The 24,892-nt window shown below is 42.0% G+C and overlaps 1 protein-coding gene across 2 annotated transcripts in view; it reads left to right on the plus strand.

Moving 5' to 3' along the window:
• The window catches only part of ELOVL6 (ELOVL fatty acid elongase 6), an 80,155-nt gene that overhangs the window by 21,722 nt on the left and 33,541 nt on the right, over nucleotides 1–24,892 (plus strand). Inside the window, exon 1 of one of the 2 annotated variants that reach the window (XM_027677033.1) lies at nucleotides 24,096–24,172. The exons of the other annotated variant lie outside the window; for it this stretch is intronic. Coding sequence (XP_027532834.1) covers nucleotides 24,111–24,172 — 62 coding nt within the window. The 5' untranslated portion in view covers nucleotides 24,096–24,110. Of the gene's footprint in view, nucleotides 1–24,095; nucleotides 24,173–24,892 lie in introns of those variants that run through there. 2 annotated transcript variants of the gene reach the window in all.

Genomic DNA, 24,892 nt, shown 5'->3' on the forward strand with positions numbered 1-24,892 from the left:
TACAGGCACAGTAGTCTTTTCCCAAAATAAAGGTTTTCCTACAGGCAAAATCAGGTAGCCAAGTTCCTGAGAGCATTGAAACTTCAACACGTGATATGTGTGAATCTGCTCAGCGTGGGACTTCACATCAGAATTAACTGCAGGGACAGGTTCCATATTTCAATGGTAACCTTTTAGAGGGTGATAAAATAATATCTGAAGTTTAACATAAGCTATTCCTCAGTAACAAAAGGTGATGCAGTAACCTGCACAGGTTAGTGTGACCAGACTAGAGTCTCTGATACAGCATTACAATAAGGCTGTTTCTTACTACCTATTATCAGTAGAAGAATAGTGGACAGCCCCAACTGCAAACTCATGTAGACCCTGCATGCTCTTTCCCCAGTTCTGTGCTTGCAGAACTGTGCAGAGATCCATCCGTTCTTCTGTGCACTTCAGTGTCTATGTGGGGAGAGAAAAATCACAGGTTTACAATGTTTTTAGGCTCAGTCACAGCCTTTCCACAAGGCAAATTTTGAAGTCATTTTAGAAGATCATAATGAATAAATCAGCCTGCCCTGCCCATTTTAGTTGTTCTTAGGATGATCACATAATTCTATATTAGATTTAGTTCAATTCAGTATAGATTAGGCAGTTAAAATAGCTGGGAAATAAGCAAAAAGACTGTTGAATGAGTCCAGGAGGAAAAAAAAATCATTGAAACTTCCTCGTCAACATCTCAAAGGCTTAGAAAATTAGCTTCTTTGCAAGGAACTTCAAGCTGCCATTTCCTGTAAGGCCAAAAGGAATTTGCTGTATTCTGTCTAATCTTTCTGGATCACTCCTCATAGCTCCCAAGTGTAAAGGTGGCTAAGCCTAAATTTGTTTAATGGTCACTAGAAAAGGGCCTTGTATTTTTAAACCTCTTCCTTGGAGTCCAGGATGGAGAAAATTTGAAAGAGAACAGCATGGTCTGGACCTTTCTTTGCAGACCTGATTAACCTGGGGAGCTCTTAGCAATTATAGGGTTTGCCTTTATAGGGTCCTTTCAGTGCTGGGTTTCATGTAAACAGGAAACAATTGGAGAAGAAATATCATGCTCTATTTTCATTGCATTTCCTGTGCAAAACTGTGGGCCGAGCCATTTGGGAATTTCCCTCTTAATTACACCCTTGGTTGTGAGAGGTGTGTTGATTGAGGTTCAACGAGATCAAGCACTGGATCCTACACTTTGGCCACAACAACCCCATGCAGCACTACAGGCTGGGGGGATGATTGGTTGGAAAGTGGCCCAGTGAAAAATGACCTGTGGGTGCTGGTTGACAAAGACTGAACATGAGCCAGCAGTGTGCCCAGGTGGCCAAGAAGGCCGCTGGCATCCTGGCTTGGATCAGCAATAGTGTGGCCAGCAGGACCACAGCAGTGATTGTCCCTCTGTGCTTGGCACTGGTGAGGTCACACCTCGAGTGCTGCATCCCATTCTGGGCCCCCTCACTAAAACAAGGACATTGAGGGTTGTCAAGCATTGGAACAGGCTGCACAGAGAGGTGGTGGAGTCACCATCCCTCTAAGTGTTTAAGAAAAGAGTGGACGTGGCACTTCATCCCATGGTCTAGTTGACATGGTGTTTGGTCAAAGGTTGGACTTGATGGTCTCAGAGGTCTTCTCCAACCTAACTGATTCTGTAATTCCATGATTGACTTTACCTGATGCCCACACACACACACCTGCCAGGAACTGATTCAGGCAAATTGCATTGTGTAATGAAAGGTGTTTCAACTCAGTTTGCTCAAAAAAACCTGAGGGCTGAATTCAGTCCTCAGTTATGCAAGAGGAGTTGTAGAGATTGTACCCCTCTTGCTAGCTGTGGGAGGAAGATGGCATGGTATGAGCTTGGCACCATCCTCCTTTCAGGCATTCCCAGGTTAGTATCGTCATGATTATGGCTTTTGCTGGTTGGAGGTAGCCACACTGTGTGGTTGGGGAATGCAAGCTGTCCGCCCCTGCCCTTTGGTCACACATGAAGTTGTGTATGTTGCACAAATAAACATTACCATGTATAATCCTCTGAGCTCTGTGGGATGAGCTGCACTGCTTGCCTTGGGGCTTCCTGTTTGTTGCCATGACACTTTAGTAATGATGTACCATCAAATCAGAAGAGGAAAAGACCACCTGAGGCAGGGAAGTCCTTTGAAAGTTTAATAAGTGCCAGCAAAATGAAACCAGAACATCAGGGTATCCATAAACCCTTGAAAGTTCAAGGAATTTGTGCATAATTAATAGCAGTAACCAAAGCAGAGCAGCAGGTGAACATTGGTCTTGGCTTTCTTTTGGCAAATATATGTCCCTTCTCTTGACTGAGAAGAAGTGAGACCAGATACAGGTTTCAGTGCTATCAAACTCTACTCAAGACGCCACTGCTAAGTTTTATTACTGGTGAAGGTCCCAAAATTATATCATACTTTCATTTGGCCTCAGAGACGCGTTACCTCTAAGGCATACAGTGGAAGACTTTGACTGCATATACAGAAACCTGAAAGCTTCTGGAATTGCCCAAGATGACCCAGATCTTTCCAAAACTGTGTAGTGCTAGTTGAGAGCAAGGCACAGGCAATTGTTCTCAAAGTACCCCTGTAAGTCTGCAATTAAAAACTATGGGGTTTTGTGATACTTGCTGGATTATTTGTCTGGATTATCCAGAATATGTGGCTGTGCTGTATGAATGGATGCATGCCTACATGAAAACTTTTGAAAGGCAATTTTTATGGAGAAACAATGAAATGACACAATAGGGGGATGACTGCCGAAACATTCTTGGTAAGCCACAGAAAGTTAAATAAGAAATAAATATATGTTGTAACTTAAAATCAGGGGTTTTATGTTTGTTTGTTTGGCTGGCGATGCATGTACTCTTTGGTAAGATGATTTTTCTTGGTATGATTGACACGTGCATGAAGATACAGGGATTGGGCTGAGAAGTTTCTGTGTGAAGTGCCACTTTGCTTCTGCCCCATAAATTTTCATTAAAAAGAATTTTGTGATCATCCAACATGAAACATGAGATTGGATTGATAATACAACCATAGCTATAGGAAAGAATGCCTTTTGAATCTATGAACATGGTACAGAATTCATGTTTTTACAAAGTTGTATTGGAGGGATGGTACTTAAATTGCAGCCTAGAGTAATTACAGGAAACCAGACAATTACATTTATGCATCTAATATTTTAGAAGTTCAGTTTCTTAAATATATTTGCTGCATAAATGTCACCTCGCTGTAACTTGCGCAACCAGGTGATTTGTTCACTTGCACAATCAAGAGCAATTCAAACACACAAGAGGACAACGATAAACTTGGTTTTGTAATGATAATGCCAAAGACCTTCATTTTTGTGCAATTAAAATTTCACCTCAAAATTGCGTAGTGAGTTGTTTGCACAGCACTTCCTTTGATTCTTCAGCCATCTTATCCTAAGAAGGATGTGTAAAACGTGTTAAGCAGGTGCTGAGCTGCAGTTTGGAGCACTTCTGGGCCTTGGTGCTTACTTCTGATGAGGCAGTGGTTAAGGTCTTAGGTGGTGCTTTTAGTTATAGCCATCCTAAGTTTTTTTTCTTTGATATTTCTTCCCAACGGCTGGGAATGTCCTCCAGTCAAACCTTTGTGGGGAGCCTAATAATTTTGCAGTTTGTCTTGTGCTGCTCAGCCTCTGAGTTTTTTATAGCCAAGAATGAGGAAATTTCAGCTTCTCTTGATCGTTTCTAATCTTTGGAAAAGTGTCTTGTAGAGAAATCAAGTGCACACAGCCAGTGTTTAATGGTACACCCAGTGTGTTTGGAGGTCCAATGATTTCAAACAGCTCTTTTGGAGAATGTGCTGGTGCATCAGCTCTTACTGTTATAGACAGGTCAGGTGTTTCGTTGCACAGAACGTGTCCAAAGAGACATGAGTGCATGTCCAAGAAGACAAACATGGAATAAAGGCAAAAAATTATTTTGGATATTGAAAAAAATTTTCTGCATGTATCCAGCATGGACAGTGTTATTGTGAAGATCGGAAAAGTTGTGAAAGAACTCGCAGACGATGCAAGGGCCGCAGAAGATGCCCTCTGAGGAAAACTTCAAACATTTATCTGATGATTTAATCCAAAATCATCATGTTAGCACCAGAAAGGAAAGAAAATAACTGAGCACTGAAGAGTTCTTCCGTCTTGTAAAGGGAGGATGAACAAGGGTCTGTGCCTGAGAGGTGGAACCCTGTGCACAGCAATTGTGGGTAGTAATAAGTCTGATTCGGCATTAGAGCAAATTAGTAACCTACATAATGAGGCTACTGTAAAACCTTTTGGCACCTAAGAAGATTTTGCTCTTTTCTTAAATGTTTTCTGTCAGTTCTTCTTGAGATAGTTATATCTTTAGAAAAAAGGATATATTGTTATCAGTCCCTAGGTAGAAGCTTCAATGTAGAGTTTCTGTAATCTCAGTAGCGAAACAAGGCTAAAAACTTGTATTACTCTAACTGCCACATCTAGTTCTTCATTTGTACCACTTCATATGTTACCAGTGTTGATAGGGGCATCTCTGGGAGGTAAGGCTCTTTACATATACACAGCTCCTGGAGACAAGGTGCATCCTTTTCTTTACTTTTGCTCCTGAGCTCATAGGATCAGCTTAAATGTATGTTCAGTCTCTTACCTGGATAGTTTTATTATATGCTGTGGATGTAACAATACTTATAAATACCATTGCCTTTCATTTCCCACTGGATTATTATGATCATTTACTTATACCTTTGACCAAATCACCCAGAAAGTGGAGCTCTGAAAATGAGGAATCCAAAAATACTGAGGGCATTGAGCTTTGGTTATGGGTAGCAAACCAATTTTTTTTCTGAAAGCAAAAGGTGCTGGCAATGAGTAAAGACAGAGGATGACAGAATATTTGATCAAATAATGCTGCTCAGAGTTGCCACTTGGATTTCAGAACCCAAATTTTCAGATAAGATAGAACTAAATACTTGAAAAGAAAATGATTAAACACTTGCAAACTAAGTTTGCGTCAACATGTAATTTTCTGCCCGATAGCTTAAACTGAATTGAGTGCTGCCTAGTTTTTTTTCCATAAGGCACCAGCTCTGAGAGTTTAATCATAGCAGTTTAAACGCATAATTTGCTGATTCCTTTGTGGGCAAACATGAAGTAGACTAGAGTCATCACAACTGAATGCTGTCTGCCATCAAAGGTGTGATGGGCTGAGTCTGAGAAAACCATTTTCGAGTTTGTTAAAACTAAATGCCCTCTCCTCCCAGAACTTCCCAATACCAGTATGCACACAGGGTGTATATAGAATGTAGGTATTGTTTTTGCACAGTGCAAGAGACATAGACAGTCCAGATAATAAATTTTGCAAGCTTGTCTTTCCTAAATGCATGTGTTATTAGAAAGCCCATTATTGGCTTCTTCTGGAGTAGAGGCAGAACAGTTTATGTTGGGCAGAGGAGAGGAGCCTGCCTCTTATGTAAAAGACATTGTCATAGTCCGGCTCAGCTCCGGGCCGTCCCTGCGGGTGCTCTGATCTAGCAGCAAGTGACCTCATGCTCTCTGCGGGGACACAGTGACTCAGTAGCAGACAGATCCCATATAACCACCACAGCACTGATTGGCGAGCACTCAAACACAGCAGCCAACAGGGATTTGAACATAGTGTCTGCACTTGAGAAAAGGAATCAGAGGCAAAAAAAAAAAACTACCCTGAAGTGCTGGAAACTAAAAAAAAAACCAAACAACCAGCAACCAAAACCAAATCCCACACAACAACCTTAGCACTACATTGATTTGCTTACTTAGAGATGTCTGTGTCTGTCTCTCTCTTTTCTAGTAATCTCCTCCATTGATACTTGGTATGTCTGATTTTTTAAAGACTAGGATTGCTTTTTTAATAAGAAACTAACAAAATCACTATGTTAATTAGTCAATTGTTGTGGAAGCAGGCTGCTTATTTTAGTTTATTGTAGGAGTAAAATGTGCCGTTAGGTCAGCAGAGACTAGCTAAGCCTTGTAAAGCTGCTTACATTGTATTAGAGAACCTGTAAAGTAAGGGGAGGCTCATTATTTCTTCTTCAAAGTTATTTCAGGAACGTCACTGTGAAATGCACAAGATCCCACTTCAGAAGAATCACAAATACTTGAAAAAAAAATAAAGAAATTATTGCAACCAGTAAAAAGATCTGTCAATGGTGTAACAGTGCCATAGCTTGCTGTTTGAGGGAGACTATAAATACAGAATAAAGTGCCCCATTTCTAGTGAATCAAAGCTTTGTATTCAAGCAGTGCTATTAGAAGTGCACCTTTTTCCTGTCGAGTTTCTGAATTCAGACACAATTGGTTTTGCTACATTGAGGTAATCCTTTTGTTGCCTTTGCCTTGTAATATCAATAGCTGCCATCCAATCTGTTTAGATTAAGTATTAAAGCCAATAAACAAGTAATTTGAATGTGATTGTAGTTAAGATGACAAAACTGATGGTGTGGCTTCCTAGATAAAAGTACTAGCCACTCATCAAGAAACTGCAGTTTGTCAAAGGCTTCAGTTGGAACCTTTTTAGTGTTGAGGGTTTTACTGAGAGAGGTTGTTCATGTGCAGTCAGTTTACACAAGGACCACAGGGGTGACTCCATATCTCAGCTGGAGAAGAACAAGTGAAAGCACAGAGCAGCTGGGTTATTACTGAAGGTTGCACGTGTAACTTGGGCAAAAGCTCTGTTTGTTTATGTGGTGTGGGTTTTGGAGGGTTCTTAACTAGTTAATTAATTATTTGTTTGGATCTTATGCATGACATTCATTACTCTACTGCACATATTTGTATGAAAACTGGAAATGGTGGGAAAAGAGTGTTTGTGAGCGGGCCAGTAACTATGGAGTTATGGCTACAGGATACAATGTGAAAGTTTCCCTTTGAAACGTGCCTGATGTGAGATGATTAACCTTCGATATCTACTGCGTCTGGAGATTTTCAAAGTGACTAATGGTTATATCTCCCCAGTAGGTTCCTAGTCAGAAACACCATATGAGAGTCTGCAAAAGGTACTGAGCAGCTCCACTTTAAATTTAAGCCGGACTGACTGCCAAGATCTTGGCATCTGAAAGCTGCAGGCAGGTATAGTCACTGTCCCCTGTTGACATCCAAGACAAACACTACTCAATAAGTTGTTCTTGGCTGTTTCATGTATTGTCAATTGCTGATGCCCAGTCATATATATATGTAAATGTGACAACTGCCCAGTTAGATGAGTGACTGATTTTTACCCAAGCTGCAATCCTTTAAAAAAAGCATAAGCCAGAATTACTATCTTATATGATATGACTGAAAGCTAAGTCTTGATCATTATTTTTAAAAATTAAAGGAATAACGGGCCCCTGCAAGCATTTCATTTATCCTACATCTGCACATATGGACATTTGATGAAGACCATAGCCCATAACTACAACTGAAAGAGTGCACCCATCATAGTGTCAAGTCCACAGAGGCCTGGGTGCCACAGAGCAGTTTTAATTTCATTTTCCATAGCCAAAAAATGGTGAGGGTTTGTGAGATGTCCCACCAGTAATCTCTTGCAGAAGATAATCTACTCCAAATAAAACTATATTCTTAGGTGACTAAAAAAGGAGAAAGCTAAGGTAAGCTAGGGAATTGCTTTTATTGCATACATTGCCTATTTTTTTCAAAATCAGTGCTTTAGGAGGGTGCTTGTTCAGGATTCATTATGGATCTGTGTTGTGACTCAACGTAAAGGCATGAGTTAGATGGCAATGCAAGGGAATGTGGTGCTGAAGGTATCATGCTGTTAGTGAGACACATAACCTCAGTCGAGCTCGTGTGCAGTCATAAGAGAAGGGTTGCCAGCTTGAGTGCAGTGATTGAATTTCTGTTTGAGTAATTATGTTGTGCCTACCCTTCCTAAAGTTCCCTGTGAAAACTTAATAAGTCCTAGTTCTTTTAAGTCCTTGAGTAAATAATTTCATTGCATGTGCATGTCACATTATTTACTGTCTGTGAAGAGGTAGCAATATTTTTTAAGGCTTGCACTGGTGTGCTGTCAGGATGAATTTATTAATTTTGGGTCTGCTTATGTATGGGCTGAATTATATCAGTGCCCAATTATATCAGTGCATAATTTTTTAAAAGAGTGGATGCAATGTGTTGGCCACTACTGAAGGTCATGTTTAACCTTTTGGTTTGCCAGACTGGCAAGAGGGAACAATATACCAGGAATAACACAGTTCACCTTTGAAATGCTTTTCTGAACCTAGTGAATGACTGGCTAAAACCTAGAAAGACCAAGTATGATCTTTTATGGGTTTAGTATTTATTTATTTTTCCTGTTCTCTTTAGGAGTGTGCTAAAAGCAAACAATCTGCGACAGTGAGTCAGAGAGGCTAATTGTATCTTGCACAGAAAATCCCCTAGCTTTCTCAGCTCGAATTATTTCTTGTTTACCTTCATTGAATTCATTGCTGGCAAAAGATGATGGATGAACAGTTCTAACAACTGGAATTTTCTGACCGCAGCTGTGTAAAAGTAGCACACTGCAGTGACCTTTCTCTGCTTTGCTTTTCTGCTGAGAGCAAATTATAAGGCTGTTTCTTGCTAAGCGTGGGCTTAATGCTACCAGCTCGTCTCACGCAGATTATCAAATAGTCTTCAGGTAGTAATGACCTTTGGTCATGGTGGACATGGGCCAGATCTGAACTAGCAAACTGTAAAAGGATCTATATCCCATTACTGAACCACTATCTGGTCTTACTCATTAACATTTTAGTGGCAAAAGTTCAAATGAGTTATTTCATTAATAGTCATGAAACTAATTACATTGAAGTGCATCTGTCAGTGGTAAAGGCAGCTGACTTCTGTGCTTCTGAATAAATTCAGTCTGTGTTAGGAAATGTTATTCTGCTTCTAAATGAGAGAAATACATTGCAAATCATGAAGAGGTATTAAAAAGGAGAATGCAAATGTGTCCGAAATGTGATATGCTTGATGCTGCAGTTCTCTAATACAATCAATTAATGAAATGAATAATCAGAAGTGTGTTTGAGTAGAGAAAGGGTCTTGGGCAATATTTTGTGCCTTTTTTCCTCCCTCAGGCACCAAAAACTCTGCAAGATAAGAAAGGTTGTAGGAAAGGAGGGTTGTCATTGACTTGGATAAAATCAAACACAATCCAATATCAAGACTAGCTTGGTTATGTAGAGATGAGACCTGAGCATACCGAGGAATTCTGACCAGAGCCCAGAAGGTTCAAGTGATTTCAGTAGGAATTTGGCATCTGATTGTGACTAAGGACATGATCAGTTTTTCTTTGCTCAAGAGCACAGGAAAGTTTGTGACTGAGCAGCTCTAGTTTCCCAAGTTCTAACCTAGCAGCCCAACACTGCAATGACTCTAGTTTGCTCAGAGTATGTCAATTTGTCTACTGCATAATTCCCTTACCCAGTATAGCATGTCAGGTCAGGTCCTTTCCCATGTCTGCCTGAACCTGAATGTGCTCCACAGACAGCATGGAGGTGTGGAGGTCCAAGCACACACTTGGAGGTATCTGCTGCCTTCAAGAATGAAAAACAAAGTTGTCCTTATCATGTGGTCATTTATGGTTCCCCTACAGTCACAGAATGGGAACTGGCTGGTTTGACCCCAAAGAGAGAGTTCTTTGCTAAGGATCATCCAAGAGCACTGTATTTATGATCCTAGACCCTATGAGAAGTTAATTGCTCTACAGTCCAAGATATGTTTTTCTCTTTCCTAGGGTGAGCAAGTTGAGGAGGAGAGAGAAAAGGGAAGAAGCCTTAAATCTGTTTCTGCTAATTCTTGCCATTGGACAGCATTCCCTCGTAGAAGTGACTCAAAAGAAAGGATAGGAATATGACCAAGTCTATTTTTGAAGCACAGTCTTCTGTCTGTAAAATGGCCCTGGCCTGTTCTGGGGTGAAGTAAAAGAGTGTGAGAAAAGTGTGAGCAGTAACAAGGTTACACAGGCATTTAAGGCAGATGAACCACTTTATATAGTAATTTATGGCCTGAAGTCAGCTGCATTTACCAACAGTCCACTGTTAGGAAATATACTGTATATAGGTAGTTATTACTGTGAATCTATGTATATTAACATGTCTTTATGTGACTCATAATGCTGTGGTATTTTTCACAGGTCTAAGAAGTTAGGGAAAAAGGATAGTTTTCCCTCTTGGCTTTATTATCTATGATCTTTGTGTTGTTCTAGGCTCTAGCAAACACAGTTGTGTTACAGATGCATTGCAGCAGGTGGGAGTCTCCAAAGTTCGAGACAACAATGCAGACATGGAAAATATATATTTATTTTATTTATAATTATATATTTATTTTATATCTGAACAACTAAACTGAGATACTTCAAATTACCTAAAATGAAGTTCATGAGGTGGTACTTTCATATGTAACATACATGCTGTATCCAATGAGCTATTATAAACCAAAGATGAAGCTCAGTTACCTTTGCTCCAGTAAGTTCTGGTTTTATTTCTGTTCTTCAGACATACTCTAGAGAAACCTGCACTAGAGTAAGTGTAACGGGGTTGTACAATGCAGATTCACAATGCAGACAACCTGGCACCAGTGCAAATACCATCATGTAGTATTGCCACAAATGCCAATGAAATGAACTGTAATGGGCTCAGCTGGGTTGGACAGGCCAAAAATTAATAGAAGGAGACAACTTGGGTTTTTTATTTAGTAGAGTGCAACTTGCTCTTACTTTGTATGGAATGTTCCTCAGCAGCCTGCGGACTTCTCAGTTTGTCTTGAGAAGAAGTGAAGCTGCAGAGGGACCGGGGATGTCATCACCTGTGTTCAGTGGAGTCACAAAAGGATAATCCCCAGGAAGCAGGAAGGCAAGCCTGCAGTGATATCTATCCCCCTCTGACTCCCAGCTAATGTCTGTTGTGAGGATGCAGAGGTTGTAAATGTCTTGAATTGACTCCTATGGTTGGCCACAGCAGGAACACAGTCAGACATGTAGTTCTGCTCTTGAGATACCTTTGTTTAACTCACTCTTGGAAGCTGGGCCACGTGAATTTTTTAGATGAGGAATAGCTTTTTCAAATGTTTCTTTTTCACTTAGTAAGCGATAGTGATATAGTCAACACACCCATGTGGGGAGTGGTACTCTTGCCAACCGAGTCAGAAAAAGGCAGAGTTGAACACCTTGGAGGTACTGCAGGGAACCCCAGGGAAGGGGAACAGACATTCAGCGCACCTGTGCCTGTGAAGAGGTCGCAGAGAAGGAGAGATCACTGAAAGCTGATCTGTCCTTTAAGAAAGGTTGCTTAATCAAGAAAAAATATTGGATGAGGGCCTTACGGGAGCAAGAAATAAAGTAAGATTATTAAAGCTGTTGAGTTTTGCTGTTTGACTTAGGGGTGGAAAATGACAAAAACAAGAGTCCACCAATTAATATGCAATCTCTCCAAAGTGCTCTGAAATTTAGGGAATTTTCCATTAATGCCTCTGAGCTCTGGCTGAGACCTAAGTGTTTCTCTGGCAGTAAGAGAGAAGTGCAGTCTCTCCTTGCTTCTATGCAGCTTCACCACATATTTTGGCAGTGTTTGGCCTCCTCACTCTGTTATTTCCCACTGGGCCTGTGCAGATAAAGAGGAAGGGATACAACTATGTTTGTTATTTTACAGGCAGTAGAGCAGTTTTGCCTGCAGAATTTATGTTTGGCTTGGAGTTGCTGGGCTGTATTTCTCAGCTGCATAAATAGATGCTTTCTACCAGCTTATGCCCTAAGCAAGGGTTGTTCCCTGCCCTCACTGCCCAGTAAGTTGCACTAAAGTGTGTCCAAAGAAGGGCAGTGAAGCTGGTGATGGGTCTAGAGCACAAGTCCTGTGAGGAAGCTTGAGGGAGATGAGGTTGTTTAGCCTAGAGAAAAAGAGGATCAGGAGTGGATCTTCTCACTCTCTACAACTACGTGAAAGAAGGTTGTAGCGAAGTGTGGGGTGGTCTTTTTTCACAGCATCACAGAATGCGTTGCATTGGAAGGGACCCTGGGAAATCATCTAGTCCAACCTCTGTGCTCAAGCAGGATCCCCTGGCACACATTACTGAGGGCTGTATCCAAATGGCTTTTGAGTATCTCCAGAGGAGACTCCACAACCTCTCTGGCCAACCTGTTCCAGTGTTTAGTCACCCTCTAAAGGAGTTCTTTCTCATGTTCAGATGGAACATGTGTTCCAGTTTCTGCCCATTGTCTCTCATCCTATTGCTTGACACCACGGAGAGGAGTCTGGCTCCATCCACTGACATCCTTTCCAAGTAACAATTGATAGGACAAGACAAAATGGCCTCAAGTTGTGCCAGGGGAGATTTAGATGGGATATTAGGAAAAATTTCTTCACAGAAAGGGTTGTTGAGTCACTGTCCTTAGTGGCTTTTAAAAGACGTGCAGATGTGGCACTTAAAGATACAGTTTAGTGGTGAACTTGGCAGTGCTGGGTCAATTGATGGTCTTAAAGGTCTTTTCTGACCTAAAAGGTTTTATGATTCTGTTTTTTCTTGATGCATGCATGGCCACAGCTAGAGAAATATGTGGAAAAGCACATTTACAATTGGGAGCAAACACCAGCTTGGCAGCCCTTGCACATGAACAACTGGGAGCAAACACCAGCTTGGCAACCCTTGCGCATTTACAACTGGGAGCAAACACCAGCATGGCAGCCCTTTGTCCACCCTTAAAGGTTGATTAGTGCAGGTCTCTCCACGTCACCTCAGCTGTGACCTGGGCTGACTTGACTTGGAGTGGGAGAGTGACTCAGTTAATTCCCCTTCAGCCCTTTTGGCATCTGCTGCAACAAGTGCTGAGCTGCCAAGTGCTGTCAGTGCAGTGCAGTGCTGTCCTTCAGGAGGTCTCTTGGAAAGGGGATTGAAACTACAAAAGACTTGTCAGCATCAGCTGGTAAAAACTTCTCGTTACCAAGACTTAAGCTCAGATAAATATTGTTATCTCTAAGAGCCAGGCTCCCTTTCTCTCTCCTTTCTGCACACATAGTGTAGGGCCAAATCCTGAAATCTTTATCCTCGTCTTATTCTGTAGTGATACCACTACAGAATAATGCCACTGATCCAAACCAAGCCAGGAAAAAACGTGCTCATATTATAAGTGACATATTTACTGGAAATGGGCTAGCAAATAGTTTACTTTTTAGTTCCCAGGAACACACTATTGTCAGCCAAATCAACACACTGATGCAGCAAAGCATTTCAGCAAAACAGATGAAAAGAAGGAAGAGTAATCTGTCCATGGGTACTGCTTGGTGAGCTTTTTTGAGTGAGGTGTTTACACATTTGGCTCTGAGTTGCCTTCTGAACTGGAGCCCTTTAAACTGTAGCTACAGGGACGTGGAGTGCTGAGTAAAGCTGGGCTTGGCTTGGGGAGGTGTGGGAGCCTAGTAAACTGCAGTTCTTCATCGTTCTGCTGCAAGGGAGGCAAGCACAGGGGGGAAGGGAAGCACAGGCCAGTAAAAGACTACACTTCTGCTATGAGTCAGCCCCAAAGGAATCTTAATTTTAATTTATTTGTTTTGGGTTGAGCTGCCAGCTTTTTTTTTGTGCAGCCAAAACCCCTGGGTCTACAGAGCACTGTGCTGGAGGAAGGCTGGATACCTTGACAGGGACCACTTTGGGATCCCTACTGATCCCACTACCAGAGCAGCTACAGCCACTCCAGCCCATCTCAGGGTCCAGAATAATGAGACATTTCCCAAGCCACCTCACAACTCCTGGTCACTGAGTCGGAGGGGTTTAGACAGGCCTGGTCTTCAGGGGCCCTGGGGACAGAGACCAACCATCCTTTGCCACTGGGCTGCAAGGATGCAGAAGCGATGCAAAAGAGGATATAGCAGCTGGGCTGGGTTGACTCTCGCTATATGGCTGTGCAAGAGCAGATCTCTCTGCCTCAATGCTTGCAAACTTACTTTTCCTTCATTCCTTCTCTGAATTTCCCTTCCATGCTGATAACTCTGCAGCTCTCCTCAGGAGGTGGTTTGTAGGAAGTTGCCTGTTCAGAGGATGGCTGTATATTGTTTCGTTGCTGTGGTGCTGTGCAGGAGGCTAAGTCAGAGTTTCACTGTGTACATCTTGCTCAACACCTCCCAGCCTTGCAGCCTGGGGGAGTTTGCATTGGCAACGTGCTCTTATTATAAGTGACATATTTACTGGAAAGGCAAGGGAGAAGCTTTTGCAAATTAAAGGTGCCAGGTTTGCGTGCTTCTGTTTGCATCTAATCTGTTGTAGGGTAAAGGTGAAACTTGTCTGCCACCTTCACGTCACACCCTCCTGTACCAAGCACCATTGAGCTTTTCCTCTCCTGGATCTGTGTTCTTAGGGATCGCTTTCAGTACAGTCATCCAGGAAGTGATGGGCTGCAGGCAGGAGTGCCTAAGCCCAGTTTTATTTTGTAAGGGACCCGAAGGGTCATGCAGCCCCTCACCTAGTCTTTAATTATTTTTTCCCCAAACTTGCCAAGCCCCATCTTTGAAGCAGGCAAATGTTTTTGCACTTGGAAAGCAGAGTCTCACAGAGTTTGGATGTCCTAATGACTGGGAGTCATCTTCCTGCCTATACTTAGGGCTGGCATCTACGGGTTTGTTCTGGTGCCAAGTGGAGCGATTTTATACCTTCCTCACCTTCCCCCTTACATGAGAGCAAACTCAACCTGCCAGGTTCTTCTAATATGCATGTAGCAGGGCAGAGTTGTGTGAGCCTATGTAGGGCATCAAAAGATCTTTTAAAAAAAGAAAAAATTAATGCATGTGTGGTTAGCACAGGCTGAGGATCAAGATAGTCTTTCCGACCTTGTGAGATCAGCCACCCACTGTGTTTGTTGTGATAGATTTGCCCCAGCCTGCATGCTAAGAGACTGTTTCTCACTGTTATTTTGTTAGTGTTTATCATATAATATGAATGCAGAAATCCTGAATCATTTAAGACACTTGCTTGTTCCCCTTCTCCCTCCCAAATTAAAGATGGCTGAAAAGTAAGACTACTTAAGCAGAGAAAGGAAAGCCTTTTCCCAGTATTAAAAATGAAAATGAATTGCAAAAGGCAGCTGCGTTTTGGTTTGGGCTTCTTGTTGTTTTGGGTTTTTTTACTGCAGGGAAGCATATTTCCTTTTCATTTGTTAATTATAAAAGAAATTTCACTAAGGGGAGCCTTGTTAAGCAAGTCTGGCATTGAGGAGAGAAAGAAAGAAAGAAAAGGACCTACCTTTATTCTGTATTTATATCTGAATTTAGTTTACTTCAGTTTTTTGTTGCCACGTTTTTCCTCCATTTTTTTGGGGGCCAGTATTGACAGCTTCAGAAGGGACAGCAGAGCCCTTTATTTTGCCTCCAGGCACACCATAGAAACAACAATTTAGAAAGTTCACAAGGTTTGCTGGGAAACCAACTAAACAGTGAAGGAGCCTTCCTTGTGTGAAGGAGCCCTAGTCCTGGTGGGTTCATGGAACCTCGGATATCAAGAGTTTTCCAGGACTGCTCATGCTGGTCAAAATCGATTAGCATACAAGAATAAGCCATGCCAGGACATGAAGACAGTATTCTGTCACTTTTCAGTTATATTGGCTGCAGGATGATTAAGTTTAGTACCAGAAATTTCACATTTTCATTTTGGCTGCAGGATATATGCCAGGCGGCTTTTCAGTGTGCCACCCCTATAGTTTAAATGACTGCATGGTTTAAAATGCTTCAGAATACCATGGTGAGGAAGAGAAGGAGCTGCTTGAGAACATTTTTGCATTGCTCTTTTGGATAACTGCAGCCACTAAATTCACATAGGCCCATCATTAGCAGCTTTTTCTTGGTCTCAAGGAACTCCCAAACTCTTGCTTATTGATATATACTGTCATTAGTAGGTTTTAGGAGGTCTAATAGAACCAATTCATGAGCCTTTTCAGAAAGTCTGTGAGCAACAAATTTTGTCAAATAATTTGAATGTAGCTTTACTCAAAGTTTATGGTATTTCTGTAAATGCAAATGCAGCACTGTGGTTGGGTTAAATTTAAATTACATGGTGCCACATTATCACCTGTTTTGTGAGTAAATCCATTTTCTTTAATTATTATTTTAGAGCATTATTTGCATGTTACCAGTGGTAGTATTATCAGTAGTATTTAGTTATCTGTAGTGCTGGTATTATTTAACAGGAGTAAGTGGGGAGTAGAAGTGGGATTTATTCTTCTGCCATCCAAGCAAACGAGCACATCTGAGACATGAATAACATGTGTTACAGTGCTATAGGAATTTTGGTGTATATCAGCACAATGTTTAAATAGACAGAAGAAGAAAGAGGCACAAGCCGATTTAAGTAATAGCGACTGGTGCTGTTGTGACTAAAGTCTAGTTAGGTCCATGATCTAGTTTGTAGCCATGTTAATATCCTTGTTTCATTCAGGGTAAAAGCTGCCAGGGGTGGGGCAGGATGGGTGGAGTGGCAGCTGTAACACAGAACTAGCGTTTTTCAGAAGTGTGGATGAGAAGTGCAAAGCTGTATTTATAAAAATTCAGTACCCCAAAAGAACAAACTTCTGCAACTGCAGGTTTGATAAATCTTTGAACAAGTCACCAGTGTCCTGTGAGATTGCTAAACATCTAAGGTGAGGAAATGCTGATTCTTTTGGCTGGTAGAGTAGATGGGTAGAGGAACAAAAACATAAACTGTAGGCTGAATTGAATAATTTGCTATGAATCACAAACTGAATGTGTTTTTGTTTGGCCAAGGTTGTTGTACCAATGGGACTGAAACTTCTGAACTGAAATGTATTTTGAACATGGATGTTGTGCCTTCTTGGCAAAAGACAGAGGACTGGACTATTTTTCTTCAGAGATTTCTCTCTGGCATTCGTCTCTCTGCACTTGCAGTCACCTCTGTGATTCAGGCTAATGGGAAGGACCAGAATGAAGTGTTGCACTGGACATCCATGTGAGCCGGTGCACCCTTGCACTGTGCTGACCACGTGGAGATAGAAGCTCAGAGACCCAAAGAAGCAAAGTAGAGGTCATGCCCAAGACCATTGCCCTGGCTCTCAGTGCAGGGACAAATTGACCTCAACACAGCAATACTGCAGCCAGGATGCAGGCAAACACAGGGGCTGTTTGTCGGTTGGCTGTGTTTGTCAGTTGTTGGTGCAGGTCAAGGTCTCTAAATATTTTTGTTTTCAGTGGGCCAGAGTCCCAGTGAGCTGGGGAAATCAAAAAAAGTACAAAATCCCTTGCAGTGGGACAGGAGGGGAATCACTGGTGTAGGTCCCTAAAACATAAGTAAACTCTTGTCCCTTGATGTTTTCAACTCCAAGACTGTCTGCCGTTTGGAAAACATGCTGGAGTGAAATGTTGGTCCAGATGCAGAGTAATTCTTGAAGTCTCTGATACGCATTTATAGTGTGCTTACACTCATTAATCTCAAAGCAGACTTTAGCTAAAGAAGAAACAAAGCTAAAAGCAGTAAACATTAGTAAACTCCCATTTGCTCTAGAGTATGATGGAAGTGGAAGAACTTGTTGAATATACGGCATTACAACTTTTTCTTTGGGCACTGAAGTTAATTGGGTGGCAAATATGCCATTCCGTTGATCATTACCAACCTCAAAGAGATAACATTTACCTTCCCCGAGGAGAGAGGCTCGTGAAAGCACGCTATTGTTAGTATGTACTTAATGCCCAGAACTGGAGTGCCCCGCCCATGCAGACTGTGGTAGGCACTTGGATCATGTGAGCTTAGCAAGAAGGCATCAAAGATGCCCAGTCTTGGCATGTGTGAGTTGTGTGATGGAGCCACCAGGTGCAGTGAGAGTGCCCAGTGTCTCGGTGTTCTTTTGGTTTAGCTGCTGCCAGTTTTGGTAAGTAATGGCCCATCTTTGCGAACGAAGATTTTTTGGGGAAAGGTCTTTTACCTTTCCAGCCTGCACAATGGATTTTTTAGGTGAGACACAGCCTGCGCTGAACTGAGCCCACCCTTTAATCCTAAGGTTCATCTGCTGGGGCCAAGCAAGCTTGGACAAGGGCAGTGAGGTCCTCAGGACGTAGGTTTGTTTAGAGTGTCCTTCTCATAGATGGATGGCCACACAGGGCTAATGACCTCCATCAGGCCAGGAGACCGGGATTTGAACCCGTGGTCGCAGCAGTGAAAGTCCTGCATGCTAACCACTAGGCCACCAGGGGTCTCAACCAGTTTTGGTGGGAGAGTTGCAAAGCACTGCAGCACCTCAGGGCATTCTCTGAGAAACAGTATCTTTGGGAAGATCACTTTCTTCCCCCTCTCTCTTGCTTACCAGATCCTGCACACAGGGGCCAGAGGACTCTTGTATTCCCTTTGCAAAGGGAATAGAGCATCCTTGAACCAGATACTGATGTAAACAGGTTCATGTGTCATCTGATCATAACATGGCAGAAACAGTGGGCAGATAAAAGAGGCAGATTTACTGCTGATCTTACAACAGCCACAGGAAAAAAAAGCTGGTAAGCATAGGTCATGAGGATAGAGGGTATTCTACTATATTAACTATGTGATACAGAAATTAATTTAGGAGTAGCCTGGCTTTGTGCTGAAACAGATTTTTTTTTTTTTTACCTCTTTATAGGCCAACCATAAGTTAGTAAATCTGCCATGGAGAGAAAATTGAGCAACATCCACAAGTTACAGAGGTAATCAGTGGCAGACAATTCAATTAAGAAAAAGAATAGCAAATGGAATATGTTTGGAGATGACAGATTTTAGTTGTGTGACCTTTGGGAACAAACAAAGGTCAGGTAACTTACTTGATTTTTCTGCCTTCATGAGAGGCTGCGTCCTTTTTGAAAAGAATCTGAAGCAGTATCATTGACATGCTAACAGGCTTTCTTATTCATTTGAGATGATATTTTTCTCCTTTTTGCCCCTTAATGATCATAACCATTAAGTTCTGACTGTTGATATATGTGAATTGTTTAAAAATGTGTTCCTGGTAATGCTCCTTTTCCTTCTCATGAGGTCATGTGTGCAGCCACTTCCATCATAGTCAAGATTCATCACCTTGTTTGTCTGTGATTTCTTTCCTTTTGGCATCTCCAATCTTTTAACAGGTCCCCTGTGACCAAGATTTAGCAGAGACTAGGACAGGCAACTCTCTTGTATATATAACACTTTAATGTTATACTTGCTAATCCTTTAGTAACCTGGTCTTCTTATACTGCGATGGAAAGTGAAATACTGCTAAGCAGTTTAGTATCCCATCTGATTAGGTGAGGGGGTGCCTGAGGGCAGAATGCAGTCAGCCAAACCTTCAGAGCTGGAAGCAAAAAGACCAAAACTCTTTATTTTGGGAGAGCTGGCAGGTCCTGCCACCTCGAGAGAGGAAGGGGCCTATGCCAAGCATGAAGCTGTAGGCAGATGTGGAAAGCCAGGACAAGCTGTCACAAACATATTGCTGACAGGATAGAGATAAGCTACTTTAATGCCATGTACTTTGTACTGCTTTGTGCCACTCCTGATGGTTTATTCTGATTGTTTCAGGCTGGTTCAGGACTGCAAGTGGGATGTCTGCAGGAAACAGCCACGCTGTGATATTTAGCTGAGGAATGGGTGTTGGTGATTGTATAGTTTTTGCTATGTTCCTTGCTCTCATTTTTTCCACTACAGGTTTAGGAATGTCATCCTGCCACTTCAATTTTGTCTACATCAGATCCTGAAAATTCTGACAGTAATTAGAAAATTACTCATACTAGTTTACTGCTTGCAGTGTTTCTCATTGTGTTTAATGTACTCCTCAAAGAATTTTAGTTGGATTCAGGCCAGTTTGCCTCTTCCTTCACCTTTGAAAGGGTCTGCTTTAAAGGTACTGCCGTGACTGATTTCAAGTGAAACAATTCTGGATTTAATGGAGAAGCTATAGATTATGGTCAATGACATAGGAATTGTGACAGGTTGAAAGTACTGGGAAATTTATTAGTAGATTATTCTTGAGACCCCTGGTGGCCTAGTGGTTAGCGTGCAGGACTTTCACTGCTGCGACCACGGGTTCAAATCCCGGTCTCCTGGCCTGATGGAGGTCGTTAGCCCTGTGTGGCCATCCATCTATGAGAAGGACACTCTAAACAAACCTACGTCCTGAGGACCTCACTGCCATTGTCCAAGCTTGCTTGGCCCCGGCAGATGAACCTTAGGATTAAAGGGTGGGCTCAGTTCAGCGCAGGCTGTGTCTCACCTAAAAAATCCATTGCGCAGGCTGGAAAGGTAAAAGACCTTTCCCCAAATCTTCGTTCACGAAGATGGGCCATTATTATTATTCTGGAGACTGAAGCCTCCACTGGGAATGAAAAGCAAAAAATTCTTACGTAAGCAGTGGTAAGGTTTAGTTCATGAAATTGCCATTTGTTAATGATAACTTAGTCAGCTAATGCTACCTTCTCTGCCAGTGGACTTGTTGGACAAGTGGCAAAGCATCATGTTGAAAGGAGGTAGCAGCACATAAACCTGCCTCCTAGCTACTCTGAACTGCTTCCTGTTGCAAGTTTAGAGCTCCACTGAAACACCTTTGTATTTGTTCTTACCTGATTTCCAGTTGATTAAGAAGGAAAATGGCTGTTGGGTAGAGCTCTTTGTTTTAGAGAGGTAGTTGAAAAGATTATGACAAGATTGCCCTATTTTTTTCTGGTTTCCTATCAGTCAAGAGTTAGGTCCAGGTTCACTACAGCATTTCCATTAGCATCCTTTGTCACTTGCTCTCTCAGCAATAGAGAAAGGTCAGATGTCCTTGAAGATTTTATTGGATACATCAAGCAGTGCTTGACATCATGCATCAAAAGTACTGTGGGACCAATCAGAGCAGTTGTTCTCCAGATGACCTGATTTTTCTTCAGTAAGGGATGCTGGAAGATATTCTTTCATTTGCTTCTCTACCAAAATGTCCTTTTCTATAAGTTCATTTAGCTCCCTTCTCTTCCACAGGGCACCTGAGCATTCACAGGGTTTGAAAGCAAGACATTTGATTCCACAGCTCCATTACTGCAATGTCACTGGTACCAGCATCCCCTTTTAATCAAATAGGCCACCGATTGTATTCCTGGCTTGCTCTGATCTGTCTGTATGGTTTTAGGTCTTTAGGTGGGTAAGAGAAGGGTGGTAGGTATATATTGTAAATTATTATGCTTTTCAGGCACTCCCTCAGTTTGGTTTCCTCCAGGATAATTTAATTGTTTTCCAGCACTGAAATTGTTATGGAGTGATGTTTTCTAGGTGGTCACCAAGCCCTAGCTGTAAGGGCTTATTTGTACATTACTTTTTGATGACCTGTTTCTAAAATTGTGCTCTGCTCCACAGGAAAATCATACATGTCTATTTTGGCTGTGAATGCTCCCAAGAAAATCAGAACAGTTTTTATTTGTTTGTGTTTTGCAATCCACTGACAGTTGTAGCAACATCATTTTCTGAGGTTGTATTGCAGAAGGCTGGAAAGAAGCAATGTCTGCTGGAATGTCTTTTAGGGCAGACAGGTGGAAGAATAACACATTAGTTGCAATCCCTGCATTTTCCATGTTTCATTTTGAATGACTACTTTTTTTTTTTACTTAAATGTTTTTTGAGATCCAACAGACATTATTTCCAAGACTGTTTACAGGTTGCGTTTGCAATAGTGGAGAGACTTGAGCATGCCACTGTGATGGATAGGCTTTCCGTAAGTGCAAAGGTAACTTCAGTAAAGTATTCTTATTGATCTGTTACTTGTGTTGTGTTGTGTCCTGTTAAACAAATATCTATCTACTAAGCGGCTTAAAAAAGCAGCACTTGTCTATATAAATAACATATATGAGTTTCTTCAGGGAGCTTCCTGGAGCTGAAGGACTTATGTTGACGTACTCCTTTAAGTGTAAAGTTATTAAATGTTGTAATCATGGATTCATTTGATCAGATAAAGCAGATCAAAGGACTAAGGCAGTTGGAGATGAGTTATTTTCATGCTATGTCTATATGACATACTTCCACTAGCATCTTCATTAACTGCTTTCAAATGAGATGTAGGAACAAACAGAATGACTTCAACTTGGAGAGATGTAGGTTAGTAGTCCCTAAGTTCACTTGCAGTTGTGTTTACTAGCTCCAGTTTTTACTGTGGAGGCCAGAGGTTTACATTTACATTGATGAAATTAGAAGTGAAAGTACTGTAGCTTTTCATCAGACCTCCAGTGCCCATGACCTACATTAGCTTCTCTGCTTTCTGCCATCTCTCCACTGACTGCCTGAAAGCCTCAGCAAAGCCTGGAAAAACCCATGGTGGATCCAAGGGGACATTGGGACATCCTACTTTGTCACTGTTATAATCCCAAGCCTTTGTCTTAAGAAGTAGATCTGTTGTCGGAGTAATATGAATGGATTTGGAGAGGTTTTTTTAAGAGTTTTTTAAGAATTTTAAGAGTTTCTCAGACTACACTGACCTGCTGTAAAGGCTATTAACAGGAACAGGAATGGTCATAATTTTCCCAGTAGGCTCCTATGGTTCTTCTTGGGCTAGATTCAACTCCTAGCTCTGGCAATATCTTGGGAGGGTTGTGCAAAAGTGCTTGTTACATATGATCAGTGTGAGGAACAGTGAGGTCAGGTGCTGGCCCATCCCTGGGGATAAGTGGGGGCATTGAAGGTGGCGTGACATAGGCTTTGACTCAGGCTGAACTGTGTCATCTGGGATGCCAACTGGGTAGGAGGGTATGGTAGGGCTCATCCCAGCAATCCAACCCACCGCTGTCTGTGCAAGGTGAAAACTCAGGGGTGGCTGTTGTCACTGCAAGCACACTATCATCTGCTATCTCCACTGGGTGTATCCCCATTCAAAGCATAATTTAAAAGTGGAGGAAGTGTGGGGCAGAGCCAGAGATGAAGCTGATTTTCCTTCTAGTGATAACAAAATTTTGGCAACTTGGTTTCAAAACCCAAAGTTCTGGAGTTTGTTTGGTTTGTTTTTTTTCTGAAGTGCTTTTTGTTTGAGAGATTCTTTTCTCTTGTGATGTTTTCTACATTTGGGATTGTAGTTTATGAGGTTTTTATGGGTTTATGGTTTGTTCTATCAAGCCTATATAAGGCTTATAAAGAACAAGGGACTTTATGTGCTTCAGAGCTGAGTTTGCCTCTGGAAAAAAAAAAAGTTCCTGAATTTTAACTTTCTTTTCTCACCCTTATGCTTGTCTTACATTTTCCCACTCACAGAAAAAGCAAGAAAAATTTGCTGCTGTTTTTGTCCCTAGCTGCATACATTTTAAGTATATGGCTAGTACTCTGTAACAGGTATATTCTATGAACAATGAGTGTTACAAACAACTGGCAAACATATTTCAACAAAACAAAGTCAACCATCAGGGAGGTGCAGGACATGAGCCACCTTCTGCCGTGCCCTTGTTTCTCCTCTGTAATTTTAGGGTTGTTTCCTGCCCTGCCAACGCAAGACTGCTTCTCTGCTCCTGGGTCTGATTCAATGCAATGTGGGCAGAGGTTCAGGTGGGCACAGCTGCTTGTTTCCCTGGGAGGGCAGCAAGGTGACTGGTGGGGAACTGATGCTGCCTCCACTGGACCAGAGCGGGCTATGACGTGGTGATATACCACAAAAAAATAGTTACTCTACTCTTCAGAGGTCGTTGTCCCTGCAGCTCTCATCCTTCCCTCTTGGACCTGGGCAATGAGGGACCCGGACTTTAGGCTGTGCCTCAGCTCAGCTGTTAGCTCTCATGGAGCAAGGAGTGCACACACAAGTCTTGTTCATCCTCCATCCTTTTCAGCCAAATCGAGCTTGGGACAGTTCCCACAGCAGTCCTTCTGGCAGCCTCCCAGCACCGTGTTCCTTTCTTTTCTGTAGGTTAAGGAGTTGGGGCAATGACACAAGTACTGTCTGTCAGTAATGACATGACTTGGGTGAGGGGAACAGGATTCTAGAGAGAAGGCAGATGTGGGGGAATAACAGTCCCTGGCAGGTATGTCTTCCGAGGGCCCTGACTCCTCTTCCCTTGCTCCCAGGAGGGAGAGAGGTGCCTGGAGAGCTGCTCTGGCACTGGGGGAAGCACAGACCCACACATCCAACAGTACCTGCCATGAGGAGGCTGAAATGGTCATTTGAGAGGCAGTCTTTAGAAATCAAGGGATCAGATGATCGGTATGAGATACATCCCTGTTTACTCTCTGATGGCTTGTTACGTCAACGACCATCATCAGTGAGTCACCTACACGTGTGTGTGACTGTCATCATTGCTGTGCTAAATATAAATGTCAAAGGATATTGGGCTGTAGGAATAAATCAGTTGGCATGTGTATATCCTCTTCTGTGTGTCCTTCTCTCTCCATTATTAAGGCTGGTATGCTCAATGGGAAAGAGCTGCAGAAACTCAAATCGAAACCAGGAGTACAAATTATATTTTCATATGCAGATCTGACATATCCACACATTGGATCTCTCTTTGCTGGTTCTGTCAAAATTATATCAGTGTAGAGAGAGAGAAAGCTTTGTTTTGACAGCATTTCTGAGGTAGAAACATCGAGAGACTGAGAAGCATTTTCACACCCTTTTTTTTTATACAGAATGTGTTATTTTTAAATAAGCACCAGAGAGAAAGTAACTTTGCAAGGCTACCAGCCATGCCTGTGATCTGCGGACATGGAAATGCTGTGTGATTCACATGGGTTCAGGTTAAAGCACTTTAGTTATAGGCTCTCAAGTTAGCAGTTTCAATTATAAACACAAGTGATTGTTCTTGTTTTCTCTTGAAAGCTGGGAGAAACAGGTAAGAAAATTCCCTTATATTTCATACAACCAAACATTCCTTTTTTTTCTTTTTTTTCAGTAAGCCTATTTTTTTACATCAATAAAATGGTGATG

Source organism: Neopelma chrysocephalum, unplaced genomic scaffold (assembly GCF_003984885.1).
Source record: "Neopelma chrysocephalum unplaced genomic scaffold, ASM398488v2 Primary Assembly neopelma1_42b, whole genome shotgun sequence".
Taxonomy (NCBI): Eukaryota; Metazoa; Chordata; class Aves; order Passeriformes; family Pipridae; genus Neopelma; species Neopelma chrysocephalum.